The sequence below is a fragment of the Schistocerca serialis genome, chromosome 2, assembly GCF_023864345.2.
Source record: "Schistocerca serialis cubense isolate TAMUIC-IGC-003099 chromosome 2, iqSchSeri2.2, whole genome shotgun sequence".
Lineage (NCBI taxonomy): Eukaryota > Metazoa > Arthropoda > Insecta > Orthoptera > Acrididae > Schistocerca > Schistocerca serialis.
In genome coordinates, this window is record NC_064639.1 from 461,170,118 (window position 1) to 461,191,408 (window position 21,291).

Consider the following 21,291-nt stretch of genomic DNA (forward strand, 5'->3'; position numbering starts at 1 on the left):
AACCCACATGAATCGAGATTAGAAAATAGTGCATTGATAATGGCTAGGCACTAGCTGAAATCTGGATTTGCCAAATAACACCTGCAAAAAAAAAAATACTGATTGCTGCGCTCTATAGTTTATAAATACCACTTTCTGCTGTTGTTGACATGATATATAATGCTTAGCCTTCCACTTTCCTCACTGACCCACACTATATCTAGACTGAGCCTTTGAATTTTCCTTTCCTAACTTCCGTATCACCTTCAGACTTTTGATATTACGCACTCCGACGATTGGAACGTCACCGTTTCTTTGGGTATTCAATCTTTTTCTCGTGGTAGCCTCTCCGTTGGCAGTCCCCTCACGAAGAGACAATTGGGAATCTGGACTCGGTTTCCAATGGAAATTTCATATGACACTTTTGTTTCAAGTACAGGCCACATTTCCACAGATGCACAACATAGTAATAAAGTACTAATAATAAAATCGAAAAAAATAATCTTATGCAATACATTGTTGTTTGCAGGTAAGTGTCTGCAGTACTAGTACATAGCGAAATCCTAGCGCAACAGTGCCGCAGCAGTTCAGTAAAGTAGGCAGTAGGCAACATCGCAGCCTCTCTTCAGTTTATCAATGGACCGCGCGTTTTGTTTTGGGTGTTTATATGTAGAATGAAGCGACGAATAAAAATTTGTACCAAAGCTGGGATTCGAACCCAGGTCTCCTGCCCACTAGGCACATACTCTAACCACTACGCTACTCTCTGGCATAGTGACTTTGCACAACAGCACAGCAGTGCAACGCCACTGTGGCAGAGTAGTGTACTGGTTAGTGTATCTGCCTAGTGAGCACGAGACCCACGTTCAAATCCTAGCCGTGGTGCAAATTTACGTTTGACGGTTCCGTCTGAATATATACAACATAGATTTTTGAGACTTGAAAAGATCTCTGGAATCATAGAATTTCATGTGATTTTGTTTTCGTTCATGTACAGGACTGCTACAGTAATGTCATATGGGGATTTCAATGTGTACTAGTACTGCAGACATGTACCTGCAAACAAGTAAAGAAATACACTTAAGAGCCTAATATCGTGTAAGGCCCCCACTAGCACGCAGAAGTGCCGCAACACGATGAGGCATGGACTCGACTAATGTCTGAAGTAGTGCTGGAGGGAACTGACACTATGAATTTTGCAGGGCTGTCCATAAATCCGTGATAGTACGAGGGGGTGGAGATCTCTTCTGAACAGCCAGTTGCAAGGCATCCCAGTAACGCTCAATAAAGTTCATGTCTGGGGAGTTTGGTGGCCAGCGGAAGTGTTTAAATTCAGAAGAGTGTTCCTGGAGCCACTCTGTAGCAATTCTGGACGTGTGGGGTGTCACGTTATCCTGGTGGAACTGCCCATGTCCGTCGGAATTCACAATGGACCTGAATGGATGCAGGTGACCAGACAGGATGCTTACGTACGTCTCACCTGTCAAAGTCGTACCTAGACGTATCAGCGGTCCGATATTACTCCAACTGCACGCGCCCTACACCAGTGCAGAGCCTCCACCAGCCTGAATAGTCTCCTGCTGACTGCAGGGTCCATGGATTCATGAGGTTGTCTTCATACCCGTACACGCCCATCCACTCGATTCAATTTGAAACGATACTCATCTGACCAGGCAACATGTGTCCAGTCATCAACAGTCCAATGACGTTGCTAAAGGGCCCCGGCGAGGCGTAATACTTCGTGTCGTGTAGTCATCAAGGGCACACAGGTGGGCCTTCGGCTCCAAAAGTCCATATCGATGATGTTTCGTTGAATAGTTCGCACGCTGACACTTCTTGATGGCCCAGCATTGAAATCTGCATGATTTGCAGAAGGGTTGCACTTCTATCAGTTGAACGATTCTCTTCAGTCATCGTTCGTCCCGTTCTTGTAAGACCGTTTTCCGGCCCCAGGATGTTGAAGTATTGATGTTTTACCCGTTTCCTGGTATTCACGGTACACTCGTGAAATGGTCGTACGGGAAAATCCATATTACATTGTTACCTCGGAGGTGCTGTGTCCAATCGCTCGTGCGCCATCTATAACACCACGCTCGAACTCACTTAAATCTTGATAACCTGCCATTGTAGCAGCAGTAACCCATCTAAGAACTGCGCCAGACACTTTTTGTCTTATATAGGCGTTGCCGACCGCAGCGCCGTATTCTGCCTGTTCGCGTATCTCTGTATTTGAATACCTATGCCTATACTACGTCGCACCAAGTGGCCGCGCGGTTTGAGGCGCCATGTCACGGATTGCGTGGCCCCTCCCGTCGGAGGTTCAAGTCCTTCCTTGGGCATGGGTGTGTGTGTTAGTTTCAGTAGTATGTAACACACACACACACACACACACACACACACACACACACACCACACCACAGCACACACACCTGCACACACCTGTACAAATTTCTTTGGCATTTCAGTGTAATTACGCAGCACAATTTTTTCTGGTGATAATTACAATTTTGGCTGTCCCTGACGTCCATTTTCACTCTAGTAATTTTGACTGTATTCTGAATTTCCACGCTGTTCATTAACGGCGGAATAACCCATAACAGACGAAGCAAGGACATAAAAAGCAGCTAGCACTCGCAAGTAGGACATTCCTGGCCAAGAGAAGTCTACTAGAAATATCAAACTTAGGTCTTAATTTGAGACATAAATTTTTGGGAATGTATTCGGATGATGTAGGTTAGCTTCAATCAGAAACATTCCCAAAAAATTAGTAATACAATAATATTCATTAAATATTAAGAAATACTCTAAGGATGTTTATTTTTGTGAAGTGTCCAGCACAATTAGACGTTTGAAACTATTACAAGTTCTCTAAAATATTAAAGTCCTGTCACTGCGGCTCTGAGGACTGCGTAGAGTCCAAAACTGTCCTACGATGCCTACGGAGTATAAGTCTCGGAGACACCTGACGATCACTGCAGCTTGTAGACTCGGCGGTAACTGGAGACAGTACATGAGTCGGCGCACTGAAGAGAACTGTCCACCGTAGCTTAGTGCTCCGGTTTTTAACGGGGCGTCGTCCAATCGCTGTTTACACGCATGATGCCCATAGGTTGGCAGTTGCGGTCCCTGGCGGATCCCTGTATATTTCGTACTGCCACCCTGTACATCTGCTGCGCTACGAGTCATTGTAGTGCGGCATATCGAGTGTGGTGCGGTACTCTCTGGAGTCGTGAGCACAGTCACCACAGAAATTTCTGAGAATCTACGTTTGGAGCACAGAGTTGCATTGCAGTGAAACATTTATTGTGGGAAAACCAGAACAGAAAAGAATTGCACATTTGAGATGTTAAAAATCTGGTGAACCGATGAGGAAAGGAATGATGATGTTCTCCGCAGACTCAGCAAAGAATGTAATATACGGAAAATTCTGGCAAGAAGAAGGGACAGGAAGATAGGACATTGTTAAGAAAGTAAGGAATAGCTTCCACGATACTAGTGGGAGCTGAACTGGGTAAAAGCCGTAGCAAAGGCAGAGATTGGCATGTGTCCAGCAAATACTGGCCATTAAAATTGCTACACCACGAAGATGACGTGCTACAGACGCGAATTTAACCGACAGGAAGAACATGCCGTGATATGCAAATGATTAGCTTTTCAGAGCATTCACACAAGGTTGGCGCCGGTGGCGACATCTACAACGTCCTGACACGAGGAAAGTTTCCAACCGATTTCTCATACACAAACAGCAGTTGACCGGCGTTGCCTGGTGAAACGTTGTTGTGATGCCTCGTATAAGGAGGATAAATGCGTACCATCACGTTTCCGACTTTATAAAGGTCGGATTGTAGCCTATCGCGATTGCGCTTTATCGTATCGCGACATTGCTGCTCGCGTTGGTCGAGATCCAATGACTGTTAGCAGAATATGGATGGTTCAAATGGCTCTGCGCACTATGGGACTCAACTGCTGAGGTCATTAGTCCCCTAGAACTTAGAACTAGTTAAACTTAACTAACCTAAGGACATCACAAACATCCATGCCCGAGGCAGGATTCGAACCTGCGACCGTAGCGGTCTTGCGGTTCCAGACTGCAGCGCCTTTAACCGCACGGCCACTTCGGCCGGCGCAGAATATGGAATCGGTGGGTTCAGGAGGGTAATACGGAACGCCGTGCTGGATCCCAACGGCCTCGTATCACTAGCAGTCGAGATGACAGGTACGGCTGTAACGGATCGTGCAGCCACGTCTCGATTCCTGAGTCAACAGATGGCGACGTTCGCAAGACAACAACCACCTGCACGAACAGTTCGACGACGTTTGCATCAGAAGGGACTATCAGCTCGGAGACCATGGCTGCGGTTACCCTTGACGCTGCATCACAGACAGGAGCGCCTGCGATGGTGTACTCAACGACGAACCTGGGTGCACGAATGGCAAAACGTCATTTTTTCGTATGAATTCAGGTTATGTTTACAGTATCATGATGGTCGCATCCATGTTAGGCGCGTGGACGCACATTGGAAACCGTGTATTCGTCATCGCGATACTGGCGTATCAGCCGGCGTGATGGTATTGGGTGCCATTGGTTACACGTCTCGGTCACCTCTTGTTCGCATTGACGGCACTTTGAACAGTGGACGCTACATTTCAGATGTGTTACGACGTGTGGCTCTACCCTTCATTCGATCCCTGCGAAACCCTACATTTCAGCAGGATAATGCACGACCGCATGTTGCAGGTCCTGTACTGGCATTTCTGGATGCAGAAAATGTTCTACTGCTGCCCTGGCTAGCACGTTCTTCAGGTCTCTCACCAATTGAAAACGTCTGGTCAATGGTGGCCGAACAACTGGCTCGTCACAATACGCCAGTCACTACTCTTGATGTACTGTGGTATCGTGTTGAAGCTGCATGGGCAGCTGTACCTGTACACACCATCCAAGTTCTGTTTGACTCAATGCCCAGGCGTATCAAGGCCGTTATTACGGCCAGAGGTGGTCGTTCTGGGTACTGATTTCTCAGGATCTATGCACCCAAATTGCATGAAAATGTGATCACATGTCGGTTCTAGTATAATCTCTTTGTCCAATGAGTACCCGTATATCATCTGCGTTTCTTCTTGGTGTAGCAACTTTAATGGCCAGAAGTGTAATTCATGACGTAGATGAAGATGTTGGCACAGGAGAGCAATTTATGGCGGGCCGCATCAAACCAGTCAAGTTAGCGACAACTACAAAAAATAAATAACAGGCTGTCAGTCTTACTCACCCATACATGCAGCGTGTGCTCCTGCTTGCGGTGTCCTCATCCTGCCACAATTTAGGCTGCCGTGCTCGGGGTAAGGTGCAGCCCCTGCTCACCCCGCGGCCACAAGACTCGCGTGTTTGGGGCGCTGTGCGATCCCGCAGCCGCGGCCCGGAATCCCAGGGGTGGGTCGCGGTGTGGCCAGGCGCAACCCACGAGGGGCCTCCAGCTGCAGCCGCTCCGTCACAGCGCCGCTCTCTCTTAACACACGCTACGCTACGGAAACCAACCATTCACTGTACAGAAACACTGTTTCCTCACTTACAGCGGGCACTGCTAAAACTTTATAGAATGATCCACGTACCCACAAGACTCATCCAAAGGGTAACTACAGTACTGAAAAGTTAATGCTCGTAGGTAGTTATCCGTTGACACAGTGAGCCACTTTTAATTTTATTCGTGATAAGAAGCGCAGACCACCGACGCTCTATGTCTATCCGTGAATTCCTTCTGTGGTTTTCGGTCTGAAGTCTGATTTGATACGGCTCTCCTCTGTACTCTACCCTACGCACACTGCTTCATCTCTGTGTAGACAGCGTAATCTATGTAATCCCGTTTACTGTACTCTACGCTTGCCCCCCCCCCCCCCCCCTCCCAATACATATCCTTCCTTGCACTCCCAAACTGACTATTCCTAGATCCTCAGTAGGTACCGTATCAATTTATCCCTATTTTTAACCAAGTTGTCTCATCGATTTCTTTTTCTCGTATTTTCGATTCATCAGCTCCTCGTTATTCGACCTACCCATCTAATATTTGCCATTATTCTGTAGCACCAATTTTCAAAAGCTTCCATTCTCGTCTTGTCTGAACTGTTTATCGTGCACGTTTCGTCGCCGTACAAGGCTGCTCTTAAGACAAATACCTTCAGAAAAGAGCTCCCGACACTTAAATCTATATTAGATCTGCTCAAATTTCTGTTTGTCATAAATGTTTTTATTACCACTGCCGATCTGAATTTTATATCCTCTACTAGCGGACCCAACAGACGTTGTCCTGCATGATATTTTCAAGCGATTAGGATATTAAAGAAAGTATGAAGTGAAAGACAAATAATATAATAATTTCATTATTCTTTATTTTGAAATAACATCAGTTTTCCTAAAAAGAATTCGATACAATCAATAATGATTGTTTAATTTTATCTTATTGCGAGTTGATGATCAATATTTTTAGTCAATTCCTGAGGAGTATAAGTTAATAAACTTGACGGTTTTCCAATGCGAGAACACGCCACATATAATTGGCCATGTGAAAAGTCCGGATTTTCTAGATCCAACCCTCAAATCGATATTGTTTGACCTCGTGACTTATTAACAGTTATGGCAAATGCCAAGCGAATTGTAAATTGCAGACATCTGAATGGAATGTGTGAGTCTGAAGGGATCATTGGGATTCGTGGCAGGAGAACAACTTCACCTTCAAATTTGCCGTTCAAAACTGCAGCTTCAAGAACATTGCCCATAATTTTTTTATGACTAATCTTGTACCGTTGCATAGCTTAGGTGCATTTAAATTCCGAAGTAAAATGATAGGTGAGCCAATTTTTAATAGCAAGTTATGTGGTGGCATTCCTGGTAAATCCAGCGAATTCAAAAATGCAACAGGATTGTTGACTGCTTCGTCAGGATCGGTAACAGTGTCGATCGATATGAACAATATCTCATAGCCGGACAAAGTCTGTTGTATTTTGAAGTTAATAGCGTCGACATCGATATTTTTTGCGTCTAAAATAGCTCGTTCACGAAGCCACGTATGATTAATATAATTAGCGTGTAAATCTGGGAATATGCTCTCAATCAAAGCATCTTTCGTATATACCATGTTGCAGAAGTGTCTGGCAATTTGGCGCGTTGTGTGTCTCCATGTAATGGTATTGTTCCATTTCCAATGTTGAACAATTGCTCGGAGAATGATAGTGCCAATGGATTGTTTTGCAGTTGAACAACTATATTTGTGTTAAGACGTAATGTACTGACATTTCGCCATAGATAAGATTGTTTTATACATGCGTTGTTTTGATCCGCATATGTAGCGCGTGGAATGACCGGCAATGTCTGTCTAAAATCACCGGACAGCAGCAGTAAGGCACCACCGAAAAGCCTGGTGTTATTATTTAGATCTTTCATTATTCTATCGAGAGCTTCAAGTGAATGCTTGTGGGACATGGTGCATTCATCCCAGATAAGTTTACATTATTGCAAAACTGTAGCCATACCGGAATGCTTTTTTATGTTGCACACTGCATCTGGATTTGCGTGAATGTTCAACGGCAACTTGAGTGCTGAATGTGCACCCTGTCCGCCATCAAGCAAAGTGGCTGCAATATCTGATGAAGCAATTGCTAACGCAATATTATTTTGTAATCGAATGCGCGCAAATATTAGTGAGATGTTCTGCTGCAATTGACAAATTAATTCGATCGTACACATTCTTTTGTTCATCAGTGAATGGTTGCTCATTATTTTCAACGAAAGTAGCTAAAGAGACCGTACTGAACTGTTGTTCGCGCTGAATCTCGCTGTAAATTATGTCTATTGCTGGTCGGTTGGGTGAGGGCATACAAAAATGAATGAGTGGCATATCCTATATCAGAATACGAATATCTTCAATCTTTATTAGCGCCTCGTTATATATTTCCGGCGAAAGTCGATATTGGGATCTTGATCAGCGATCCGAATGCGGCGCAGAATGTCGTTGCTCTTGGAATCTTTATGTTTGTCCCAGAGGACAGAAGCTTGAGACGGAAAACATGTCGTCAATAATATGGCAAATATTTGGCGAAATTGATGAGGAGAGGAACTCAGTGCAGCACCTGCAAGTGTAATATCCCAATGGTTGCCATCTTTCAGCAAATGTAATTCGCGACACGCATCGTGATACGTGTCGTACAAAATGCCATTGACTGTTCGCAAGTATTGGAAGGACGTCGGTCCAGGAACATTAACCAACAATAAACGCAAGAAGAAACATTCGCGTTGCTTTGGATGGACTGTGTATAATCGGCCTAATGTATTTCTCATAAATATGCCGCTGTATCCTTCAACCGGAACACCTCGCTTTCGTGGTTCCCACTTTTTTGACTGTTTGTTCCATGTGAAATATCGTGGCACATCAGCATACATTAACGTCTTTGCGAACTGACCAGGAATGCCTGGTCGGTTGCATAGTTCGAAAAACTCAGTTAATGTGGTTTTCGGGGAAATTGATGCTCGTTGTAGAGCAGTCTCTTCCGTGAAATAAACACGCGCTGTCGATTTTCAAGGTGCACGGCAAAATGTATAACAGCAGGGTCTCTTTCGTGTATCGGAAAACCCAAAATACACCAAACTGCTTAATTGCTGCTGATGTATCGGCCCACTTGATACCGTGGTATTTCATCGTTTTCGTTAACATTGTCAACAGCAAATACAGCCATATCACTGCCCTTATGGACATATTTGCATATATATTTTATGGACTTCACCGAACTCCAGAGCTCAATGTTTATGCGTGCTTTGTAGATTTTACACAGCAATGGTGAATACGGAACCACCGAGTGATTGTCAGTGACAACTGTTGTACCGCTTGACATGCGTAATTGATGTGATTGACCACCATGGTCAGTGTCTCTACGACGATACGATGGATAACCATCGATATTAGTGATTGTATCATTTATACATTTTTTTGGAAAACGTTTCGTACATTTTCCATTGTCCATGCACGCGCCGTCACGTTTATAGCACCGCATGGACCATGGATCATGTTAGCAGTAACAATCTCATACAATTCTTGATCGATATTTCGATCCGGAATTTCTGCTGAGATAATTTTATCAATTTCTTCAGACTGTATTTAGTTGACCAACCAAATCAAAATATGCGCGTGTGGCAAACCTCGTTTTTGCAATTCAACAGAATACAGCCAGCAACGTGTTTTGCCAAATACAGAGGAATGTATAATAAAGTTCATTAACGATTTTAACTTTTGTCTGAAGACACGTGCAGTAATATCGTGCCGATCTATTGCAGGCTGACCTGGCAATAACCCAATTTTAATTTCATCCCATTTTGGATTACACGTAAATGTAATCTGGTATTCCGTACGCGCGCACAAAAGTCATGGCGCCTTCAATACATTCTTGTATATGACATGGGCTACCAATATATGACGATGGAAGTATATATGAAATACCGATGTCGTTGATATTAGTTATTCCATGTACGTTACCAACAATAGCATCACTCAAATGAATGTATTCCTCAGCTCGAAGTAGCGCTTGATTATACCTGATGTATCGTAATCGCTCGCTTTCAATTTTCGCATACGTATCAACGATATATTGATGAAACAGCTGGCGGCATCGGAGAATATTATTGTCTTCATTGGCACTAATCATCAACCGATATGCGTAGAAGTTTATCGCGCTCACTTTCTTGCCGGTTTCTGCACCTGCAAAGTAAAAATATAATTAAGACAAAAAGAAATTAATCGTGCGTAAAAATAAAATATTAGGTAATGACGTGTGTAGATTGTACCTGTTGCTGAATTTCTTTGTTTGATATTCAAATGATATCCATCTTCTCCTTCCCAAAATATCAATGGATATCGCAAAGTGTCGTAAGAGCGATGACTGTCTTCAATCGTATGCACTGTGTTATCTCTGCGTTGGATTCGTATATCTCGATGTCCAAATGCGTCGCCAACCGTAACAACTGCAGCTTCATTAATGGTCGGTGCAATATATCGCCCCTCGTGCTGCCCAGATGGTACTTTGTCTGCTTTGATGACGATCGTATAGTTGTTTTGCAATCTGTTTGAACGGTATTGAACAACTGGACCAACTGGTTGTGATTCTGTAAAAACGGGTCTAAAATACCCACAATTTCTCGCTCCTCCATCTGCTCGATATGCTTGTACTGGCAGCGTGCGTTTATTTGCTGCTCCTCATCACCCATGAAGTAGATTTGCAAAAATTTTGAATCGGTATCAGGCATCGGCATTAAAGAACCAATTTGTTGATACACTTGGCCCTGAATCTTAAACGTTGATTGGAAATCGCGATCATCCTCATTCTGAACGATTTTTGTTGCTCCGGATGATGTCATTTGAAAGTACGAATTGAATATGCGAATTTTACGCAAAAACAATTTAGATTGAGATGTAGCTCCGGGCCAATAGTGTTTTCAGTGTTTCTGGCGGTGATTTCATTGGTGGCAATACAACTTTTCCACACACGCAGCAGAAACCGGGCGATTCATCTTTGTATTTGAGTGCATGACTGTGCTGGTATTTGTTCATATCACCGATTACAATTGGTGAATGTGACGAATAGTCGATGTCCGACTCGTGTTCAAACGCAAGGCGAAGTGTGACGCACGTGTCAATGCGCGATACACTTGCAAACGCTGTTGTTCACGTGTTCTGAATGTGTCGGTGACTCGTTGACGGGCCAGTCTTTGTCTCAATGCATTAGCTCGAAGGCGTTCGTTGCGTTGCTCCTGACTTTCGTTACCACGTCTGATTGCAGCCTGGTTTCTTAAATTTTCGTTGTCCGTCCATATAATACGATCAATATTGCACACAAAAATGCAACGCCACCTACCGTGCTGATTTAAAATGTAAATCATCCAGGCCCCCGCTTGAACGCATACACAAAAATTCATTCAAGTCGATCCAGCCGTTCAGTTGCAGTATAGATAAATAACCTAGATACCGACTGCAGCGCCATTTGCTGGTCTGATTTGTGAATCTAAACCATCCAGGGTGCCACCCAAACGTGTACAAAAAATTCATTCAAATCGGTCCAGCCGTTTAGGAGTAGTTCAGTAAAATATACACGTACAGTAGAATTATATATATATATATAAAGATACAGCTGCCATCGTCACTTATTTTGCTGCCGAAATAGCGAGTCTCGTCTACTTTTACGTGTCATTTCCCAATCTATTGTCTCCAAAATATCACAAATTAAACTTGATACAATAAAGCTGTATGTCAGGGCAGTTTCTAGTCTGTTACGCTAATCCAAGAAGAGAAACTGCATTGTACCGACACCATTTCCACTTTACCCGACAAATTTTAGAAAAAATTCGCTCTCATTGCTAACACGGGCACAATTTTGAACTGTTCGATATTACAAATGTTGTTAAATTGCAAAATTCGATTAAGGAACATGGTTTCTGTTATATAGCTGTGGATATGTGGAATATGAGACTCTAAATATGACGTCCGACTTTTAGGAGAATATCATCACATGATCCGGATGATAGCAGAGGTTGATAAATGCGTCTACTACCGCTCAGCAGGTCACGTATCTTAGTTGCGACAAGAATAATGCGGACAAAAACTGAGAATTTGTTAGATGACGATCAGCTTGCGTTTGAGAAAATTAAAGGCATGAAAGGGACAGTTCTAAAGTTCCACTTGATAAAGACGATAAATAGTAAAAAGAAATTTTATTTGGTTGATATAGAAAAATTGTTCGTCATTGTATAGGTGGTGCAAGATGCTTGAAATCCTGAAGATAAGTAGATATACGCTGCACAGAGAGACGGGTAAATATACCATCGCTACAAGAACCAACTGGTCATAGTAATATTGGAAGACCAAGGCAGAACTGCTGGGATTAAACAGGGCGCTAGTCAGGAATGCAGTCTTTCTTCCCTTCTGTTCGATCTGTACATCGTAGAACCAATTAAGAGAACGAAAAACTCAGAAATGCAATTAAAATTCAGGATAAAATACGAGGTCTCAGTGACAAGAATCGCTGATGACATTGCTATCCTCAATGATGAAGTGATGAAGTGCTGGACCGTTTCAGCGGAATGAGCTGTCAAAGTAGCACACAATACTGATTAAGAACAAACCAAAGAAAGGCGAAAGTAAAGAAGAGCATAAATTAGATTATTGATAAACTTATCATAACTGAGGAACTACAGGGAGACCATCTGCAGCCATTCATGGACTTTAAGTTCCAAACATGTCACCTGGAGAGAAATGTTTGCGATTGGTCTGAAAAACAATGTGGACAGTTCGAGCGAATGATTCGGTCACCCAGACTACCCGACATAAGCCACGTGGAAAATTTATGTGACTTAATACAGAGGTCATTTCGTGCACGAAATCCTACACCGGCAACACTTTCACAGTTATGGGCAGCTACAGAGGCAGCATGGCTCAATGTTTCTGCAGGGGACTTCCAATGACTTGTTGAGTCCATGCCACGTCGAGTTACGGCATTACGCCAGTCAAGAGGAGTTCTCACAGGATATTAGGAGGTATTCCATGACTTTTGTCACCTCAGTGTGTAATGAACGAAGTACAACGCTATTACAATGCATGGTTTTGTAATAGTATCCTCGTAATACCCACATCTGTTGTGGTTGTTAACAAGGTGGAGTGAGTCTAACAACATTTCAGACTGCAGACTGTTCGCAGGTGGTAGCACACAGTCAATAGATGTTGAACTTAGCTACCTAGACGCTAAAAATAAACAGGAAAATGCAACTGAACTATGTAACTACTTGGCCAGATCAGATTATCTAACGTCAATTGGAAAGAACTCGTAACAAACATATTTTATAAAATAGAAGATTATGCTCCATTTCCAACGTTCCAAATATGGACATACTCTTATTTTTGATACTGTGAGTTTATACTGATTACTGAATATGCTCAGGAAAGCCAGTGGATAAATGAAAGCTTGGTGTAAACATTCATAAGGAAGATAGTAAACTACTTCTATGATGCCAGTGTAAGGTTTATCCTACCATTGACGAACAAGTCACAAGCGTGAGATAGGGTGTATAATGTTTACAGTAAAATCGGTTCTGTGCTATGCACACTGGAAAGAGAGGCAATCTAAATGAGTTTGCGTTACAAATGTAGCCACACCGAGGCTGGTAGGAAAGACAGTACAGAAATTTCATTGGATATAAAACGAAATTGATAACCTAGTAAGATAGTCCGTATTAATGGACAATGTGGCTGCAACCGATAAAACTAACGTCCGAATACCATATGTATTCCTTATAAAGCCTAATTCTTTATTAAATAAATGAAGTAGCAGCCTCCCATACATGTCCACTGAGCACTATTTTATGAACAGTTGGCGTTGGAAGTCTTAACAACGATATCCGTCTAATGTGTTTATAGGGTTTTCCTTGTCGGTATACATTTTCACATCAAGGCTTCAGTGAACAGGCAGGGGCATTCATTGCGATATCAACGCTTTATAAAAGCGTATCTGTCAATATTGTACGGTATTCTTAATTTCAATTCGCAAAACTGTGATGGAATTTAATATAATACAGAATTACATGAGAATTCATGTAGATTTTTGTTTGAACTTATACAGTACGCCTGTGAATATTTTTGATTTATTTTGTGTATGACATCTCAAAAAACAACTTCCACATCTTCAATAAGCACAATTTTCATAGATTCCCCTACAACTTTCAAAGAAAATGGCAAATTGCATGAATATTTCATTACTACTAGATTATAAATAACTTCATATTATACGACACATCTTAATCTTTAAACAAATACTTCTGAATAAGCATGTCTGTCAGTGAAGTTCGTGGGTATACAATAAGTTTTAAAAAGCATCTTCGCGAATTCTTCTGTAATTCTATGTATATTTCTCCGCAAATTTCGTTTAAAAATAAACTATAACTCCCACACATAGGCGTTTCTGTTCTATTGACGTCACAATGGAGATCATTACTAAACAACAGAAAGCCGTGGGTACTAAGCTGTGACTTCGAAATGTATAGTGGCGTGTGAAATCGCTATAACCACAGTGTTCGGATTTTATTATTATTGTTAGTAGTAGTAGTAATAGTAGTAGAAAAAAGTAGTGTTTTCTAATACTAAGTTTTAAAGAGAGCTTTAGAACTTAAGTGGTCATAATTTTTTCCTGTTCTTTAGTCATTCCTAAATTCTCTTCATACGTTCGCTTTGTCCCCTCTTGCCTTTTTCCCATCATTTTTTTCCTGTTCTGATTCCATGTACTTTCGTTTAATTATTTGGTTTTGTGCTGTTTCTGAACTATTCTTGACTGCTTATGTTAATTTTTATGAGTCCCACTTCTTCATTATTTTCTTCTGTTTCAACATAGTGTCTTCTTTCTTCAATCGCTTGATGTCTCGAAGATTTTCCTTGTGAATCTGTTCTTGTTCATCCTGTGGATGCGTCGATAGAATTTAATTCTTATTTTTCTAAACGTGTCCGTTATCGTTTCCGTCCGTTTATAGATGTCTCTCGACGGCCTCTTTATCCATATTCCTTATGAAATACGGGCCCCAATATTTTCCTGAGAATTTTGCTTTTTCTAATTTTCGATCTCTTGTATTATTGTCTGGCTATGAATCACCGTAGTTGCTGCAGTGTAGAGTACTTCTGCTAGAAATATTGTTTTGTAATGTCTTAGTTCTGTATTGTTAGAGGTACATTTTTTGCTTTAGTGACGCCACGTGAGTTTATTTGCTTTTTGCAACTTTGAGATTCTTTATTAATTCGCTATTGTGTTAAATCTGAGTGGTTGGATCTTATCATTATGTTCTTGCAGTAATAACCGCTACGGTTACCATAAAAATTGAACGTCATTTGATCCTATTCCTGATGTTTGCTGTTGTGATGTCAGCAACGATCCTGCGATTCGTTTGTGCTTTATACACGAACTCAAATGAAGATATTTGCGTTTTATGGAATCTTGATTCGCAGATCTGATCGTTAACCCAGTTCACATCGAAAAACGCTTTATCGACGACGACGTGTGATCTACGCCGATGGTGGCAGCGAAGTACCGCTCACATTTTCGGTTTTTCGTCCTTGACGTAAAGACGAGGTAACGACTTTACAAAATGTTGACGCCCGTGTGATCAATGAGGCCATTAAGGGGGAGGTTCCTTATCTACATAAATCCTGTTGGATAAAAACCCCTAGTTAGAAGGCTGCTCCTGAAACAACGACCTCCTCCTCCCCCTCCTCCCCCCCTCCCCCCCCTCTCTCTCTCTCATTCTCTCTCTCTCTCTGTCTGTCTGTCTGTCTGTGTGTGTGTGTGTGTGTGTGTGTGTCGTGTCATCACCTTATACAGAAAAAAGGATTAGACACTTCCTTCACTTGTAATTTGTGCTACTATTGACAGTGACATGAAGCATCAATCCTCCCGCTTAGGATCCTTGGAACATTCGAAGTTAGGCACGCCTTTTTATGGTAGGTGGCATTTTCTTGCTCTTTCGTTCAGAAAGCCCAAGTGCAGTTGGCACGCGCCTTTATGTAAGGCAGTTGTTCTGGTTTCTAGTGGAACGTTATTATGCTGTCGAGTTGCACCAAAAAATATGTGAACAGCTTGCAGACATTGATAAAATATGAGTTTTGAATGTGTCCGAGGAGTGCTAGGACAACAATGATTGATTAATCGGTTTATTCGTGGAGCGTGCGCGTAATTACACGCACTTCGGTTGACATATCAGTACTGCCATTCTGAGTAACATCGGTTAATGGGCTACATTATTCCTCGAACAATTATTATAGTTACCGCGAACTGTTATAACGTTATAACTTGATTTGGCAAAGCAATGCAGCCATGGCAAACTTCATTGTGAAAGTAGAAGAAAATTTAACTATTAATCAAAGCATTATTGGTTCTAGTCACTGTTTATAAATGTATTATTTACGAGTTCAGTAAACGAAGTAAACGGTAGGAAATGTTATGCTCGTTATACCTTCAAAGCACCCTTTTACAGTTAACACTGGAGAACTGTAACACGTAAAGAAAGGAGAAACATTTACATTCCGGACAACACGATACGAAATGTGTTCTCTCTGTTAACCATCCGTTACCCACGCCCGAGCACCGCGAAGGACACTGTTTCAGTTCAGTATCAGCCAAAAATAGCAGGAGGAAGGTTACACACCACAGTATATTTAGGTTAACACTCATTCTAATTACAGTCAATCTTTTCTTTATATCCCAATACATCTGTAAGTCACTTTACTGTGAAATTCGTTCTACTCTTTATGGTCAATTTTCGTAAAGTCCTCTGATTCTTTTTAATGCTTTGTCATTCTCATCGACATCGTCGTCGTACCTGTCGCCTTACATTTAACGTCAACGTCTACATCCATACACCCCTCTAACCACTCTCCCATTTCCGTCAGTCTTAGGGAAAGCCCAAGAGAACCAATTATTAAAATATCTTCTGTCGAGACACAACAACGCAGCACCAGCTTCACCCAGCAGGCAAATTTATGGTGTACCGCGGAGGGTACTTGCCTCTAGCCGGCCGAAGTGGCCGTGCGGTTCTAGGCGCTACAGTCTGGAGCCGAGCGACCGCTACGGTCGCAGGTTCGAATCCTGCCTCGGGCATGGATTTGTGTGATGTCCTTAGGTTAGTTCGGTTTAATTAGTTCTAAGTTCTAGGCGACTGATGACCTCAGAAGTTAAGTCGCATAGTGCTCAGAGTCATTTGAACCATTTTGAACTCTTGCCTCTGTGGTATCTTGTCTTTCACCTAGATTGGTTCTTATTTGATCTGGCCTTTTCTCCCCTGTAGGAATTATTAGATTAGGTTTCGATCGGTCGTATGAAATGCGATTGGTAGCCATTCTCACTCATATAACTTATGAACTATTACAATCCACATGATATAAACTCTTTTTAAAATCTTTAAAAACATCCTTTACTGCCATCACTCACAGGGAGTGTGGTTTCTACGCTGTTACTGAGACGAAGTGCCCCTCATATTTAACTATATTTGCTTACCAAAAGTTTGAGTCAATAGGACTGTTTTCAGAAGCGTAATATGTTTTTTATTCACTTCATAGTTATAATATCAAATGGTCACTCCATAGTCATAACAACAAATGCTGGTTATAATTTGCAACAAAAGCATTGTATCCCGAAATATCATGAAATGTATTCGCAAACTGCAAATTCAGTACCACAACAGCTATACAATTTACTGGAAACACATGATGATTTGTGCTGGACCAGTACTCGAACCGCGATTTCCTGCTTGTAGCAAGCGATGCTTCCCATAGTGCTCGAACGGTTATGTGATTCCGCCATAAGAAGAGAATTATTCATTTTTCTCATCCGATTGCCATGGCTTTGCCGTGGAATACGTTAGTGCAGTGTCTGTATTTGACAGTTTCTGCACAGTTCGAAACATATGTGCATGTCTGAACTAAAGCTGCATCGAACTATACAGACACTGATAAATGCAGACAATGTGCTGATGTATTCTGAAATAGAGTCAAGCATTTCATTTGTGAAACTAATTTATTTCACTTCTCTCAGAGCTGTTTAGTGTACACACGTTTCTCGGAAATCAACTGCTGAGCAAGAGACAGAAACCACAGTTTGTTGCCCCAAAAGGTAACTTTTGCTTTGGAAATAAATGTATTGCTAAAAACCTATAATTCCAAATGATTTAAATCTGAAGTTTCCCAGACAATCGCAATCATATCTGGTTTATGCTCATTTGTCAAAGTTGTCTTGCATGTAGCGTAATATCCAGTTATGTCTTGATAAGATAGCAGCCTGATGCTGTGGCAGGCAACATACTCCTAATAAAAAGAATGTTAAGATCTGAGATTCAAAAATCTTTCAAATATAGCTAACATACAGGATGACTCACCTGCCCCTACGAAAGGTTTTATGCAACCCACAACGCCTTCAAAACCAAGGCGCGAGATTTTCATATTCTCTCGCTCACAACGTGCAAAGTATTAGTCATTCAGAAAAAATGAACACCTTTTTGTCGGAAATGTCACGTAGTTATGTTTTGCACTGAGATACGTTTTCGTTGGAGTCTAAGGTTTCCGAGTTATTCAAGAAAAACGCGTTTAAATCCCACTTCTGAACACTTTTTTGTGAATAATTAAAAAATTGCAGCCCCTAGCGAAAACGTACCTCAGTACTAAATGTAGCTACATTAAATTTCCTACAAAAATATTCTGTTCATTTTTTTATAGGACTAATAGTTGGCATGTAGTAAGAAAGAGAGTGTGAAAATCTAGCACATAGTATTTGAAGGCACTGCATATTGCATAAAACACATGAGTAAGGCAGCTGAGTAGTATATAGGCCACACAATAAATGGATCTGTGACAGCCATGGTAGATAATTGCGCGAAATTAATGTTATAAGGAAGTATAAAGGGCAATAAGCACTAAGCTCATTTTTTCTAGAATGAAGTATGGCTGGGAAACTGAAGTTCAATTACAAAATAGATTATTTACAGTAGTAAAGGGTGTATACTTATTAATTGTGTGCGGTCCTTTTTTAGGTTGCACAAACAGTTTAAGATAAAATGAGAATAATAACAGCTCTATTCCTAAATGTGACGGTAAGAAACCATAATACGAGACGCTATAACAATGAATCTGTGACATAATAATAATTGATAGAGAGGAGATGTAGAAGTTCGACAGTATCCTTCGACTAAAGACGTTTTTTGTGCAAATGGGGAGAAATTTTTTAAATCTTCAGTGCAGCGGTTTAGAATTTGGTTGAATGCTTTACAATAACTCTGTATAACTCCGTCAGAGAATTAATTGGAGCTGTAATATGTTTTTTTCCGGTTCGAGGAAAATGTTTGGTTGTAGAAGCACGTATACCGAATCCTTGATGAAGCCACTAAAAGAAGAAAAGAGCAAAAGCTAAAGTTCTCAGTGTTGAGACCCGTTTCACCCTATCTAGCGTCGAGAAATTTCTTGAGTTTTCTCTGCACTATAAATGGGCGACGGGCTTTCTCTCGAAAATGCGAAGTATGTTTTAAGTTTCAGGATACTGTTCATGTTCCACTATGCTATCTGATCGCTACGTTCCCTAATTTCTGGCAGCCAAACTTTGGCAGAGGAGCAGAAGTTTTCCTCGTCACAGAAAATCAAGTGCAACGAGTAACTTCCAGTCTCTTCTCCTCTCTCAAGGTTGTAACTGCAAAACTGAGTGCTGCTGTCAGTATTTCCTTTATTAAGTGCCTGCAGAAGTTGAACCTTGTTCTCTTTTAGTGCCAAACGTCGACGTAACTTTCTGATTCGGAACACAAAACTCTTGGCACCCTCATCGTATCGTTTCATGGACTATAAATGAACAACTGTCGAATTCGTCGGCGCTCCTGTTAGCCGTGCGAGAAGGATCCCAACGTATTGAGTTTCGCAAGTATCCTTTCTATGAAATTTGCAATCAGAAAGAGCTGTAGAGCGGAATTTCGATGGAAATTACAATGCACTTCTCAGACGTAACTCTCAAACCTTTCCATGTGGCTAGCACACGGTTTTTAACAATACACTACGCCTCAAATCCTGTATTCGCTAGAAGATCTCTCGCCGAACAAATGAAACTTCATTATTCACGAATATTAACATTTTTTGAAGTTGTAGAATTGTGAAATAGGACCATGACCTTAACACACTTATTTTCCATTGTATTATATGTATATCAATACGTCTACCGCAGCTAATGAAATGTCCTTGTATGTTGCAGGAGGCCGCGATGCGCCTGAAGGACGCCGACTGTGCTGGTGTTGTTGCCGAGCCGCGTCTGCATATGTGAGTACCTGAACGCTAGGGGTGTGTGTGTGTACGTGTGTGTGTGTGTGTATGTATGTGTGTGTGTGTTTGCTTCTGTGTTGGTTTGTTTGTTGTGCTGTACCTGCCGAGATGTAATAAGAGGAGGTGTCATGACGTCACAAACTTTAAAGCCAGCGTTCGCCATGGCAACTGCCCAAAATATTAGCTTCTGGTGAAAGTGGTTTATAAAGAAATTCCACCTCGTCATATATCGATGTACGGTCTAATGACAGTATAAAGTATAAAAGAATCTCAATTCATTCCTGACACTGTGTCATTCACGAAAACAGTGTGAAATTTATCATTTAATACAACTGTTGCGAGCTCATAACAGAAATTAAGAACAAAAATCAATCGTAAACAGTAGTCTGCTAATGTTTTTGGGCATCCAGTGTGGCGGGGCCGGCTTGAAAACAATGTACAGCTTAAGTCTGTAGTGCCATTCCCCTTTATTATACCGCCATGGTCATACCAGTCTCCCTATTTCCGTATGAAAATTACCCCAGAGTTTTCCATAAAAATGTTACGCTATTCATGGTTGTTGACAGCCTTTAATAGTCACCAGAAAACACTTATAAAAAGTCGAAGGATATGGAAAAAGCAGTAACTGAGAAAGGAGTGAGCAGCGGCTGTGTCTTATCCATCATTTCATCAAGTCTGTAGTTAGTGAAAGCAATACAAGAAACCAAGGAGATACTTCTGGAAAAGCGATTAATGCTCAGGGAGAAGAAATAAAGGGTTCAAAAGTTTGCTGATGTAATTCTGTCAGAGAAGGCAAAGGATTTGGTAGATCACTTGAACGTCTTAAAAAGAGATTGTAAAGAAACACGATTAAAAGCAAAAGAAAATTTTTGAATCTTGTAAAGTTATGATGAGGGATTTACTATTTGGCAACAAGACCATGAAAGTAGTACACAATGTTTGCTACTTGGATAGCGATACAGCTGAAGAAGGCACAACTAGAGAAGATGTAAAATGTAGGCTAGCAATGGAAATGAAGTTTTCTTGTAAAAGAGAAACGTGGTAACATCTAATATAAATCATTGGGAAACTCATTCTCTGAAAGCTTTTGTTTGGAATGTAGCTTTATACGGAAATCCCACGTGGACGACAAACAGTACAGAGAAGACTAGAAGCTTGTAAAATGTGCTACAGGATAATGCTAAATTAATGAAGAGATGGTTGTTGCTGTTTTCAGCGCATACATTTCTCTGCATAACCACTGCAGTCCACTCACTGTTGTCGGTCATTGCTGTCTCTCTCTCATTTTTGCAACGTAAAGGTTATTCTGTTACCAAATTAACATTTCTTGATGCCACAAGACGTGCTCTGTCAACCGATTACTTCTTTTATAGTTTGAGCCATAAATTAATCTTTTTCCCAATTCGATTCAGTACCTTCTCATTAGTTATCTGATGTATCCATATGACATTCAGCAATC

General features: G+C 41.4%; 1 protein-coding gene across 6 annotated transcripts in view; it reads left to right on the forward strand.

The window, feature by feature from the left end:
- The window catches only part of LOC126457360 (schwannomin-interacting protein 1 homolog), a 1,975,729-nt gene that overhangs the window by 1,323,544 nt on the left and 630,894 nt on the right, over nucleotides 1-21,291 (forward strand). For all 6 annotated transcript variants that reach the window (XM_050093596.1, XM_050093598.1, XM_050093593.1 and 3 more), the window contains one exon: nucleotides 19,765-19,829. In XM_050093596.1, coding sequence (XP_049949553.1) covers nucleotides 19,774-19,829 — 56 coding nt within the window. In that variant the 5' untranslated portion in view covers nucleotides 19,765-19,773. The remainder of the gene's footprint in view (nucleotides 1-19,764; nucleotides 19,830-21,291) is intronic.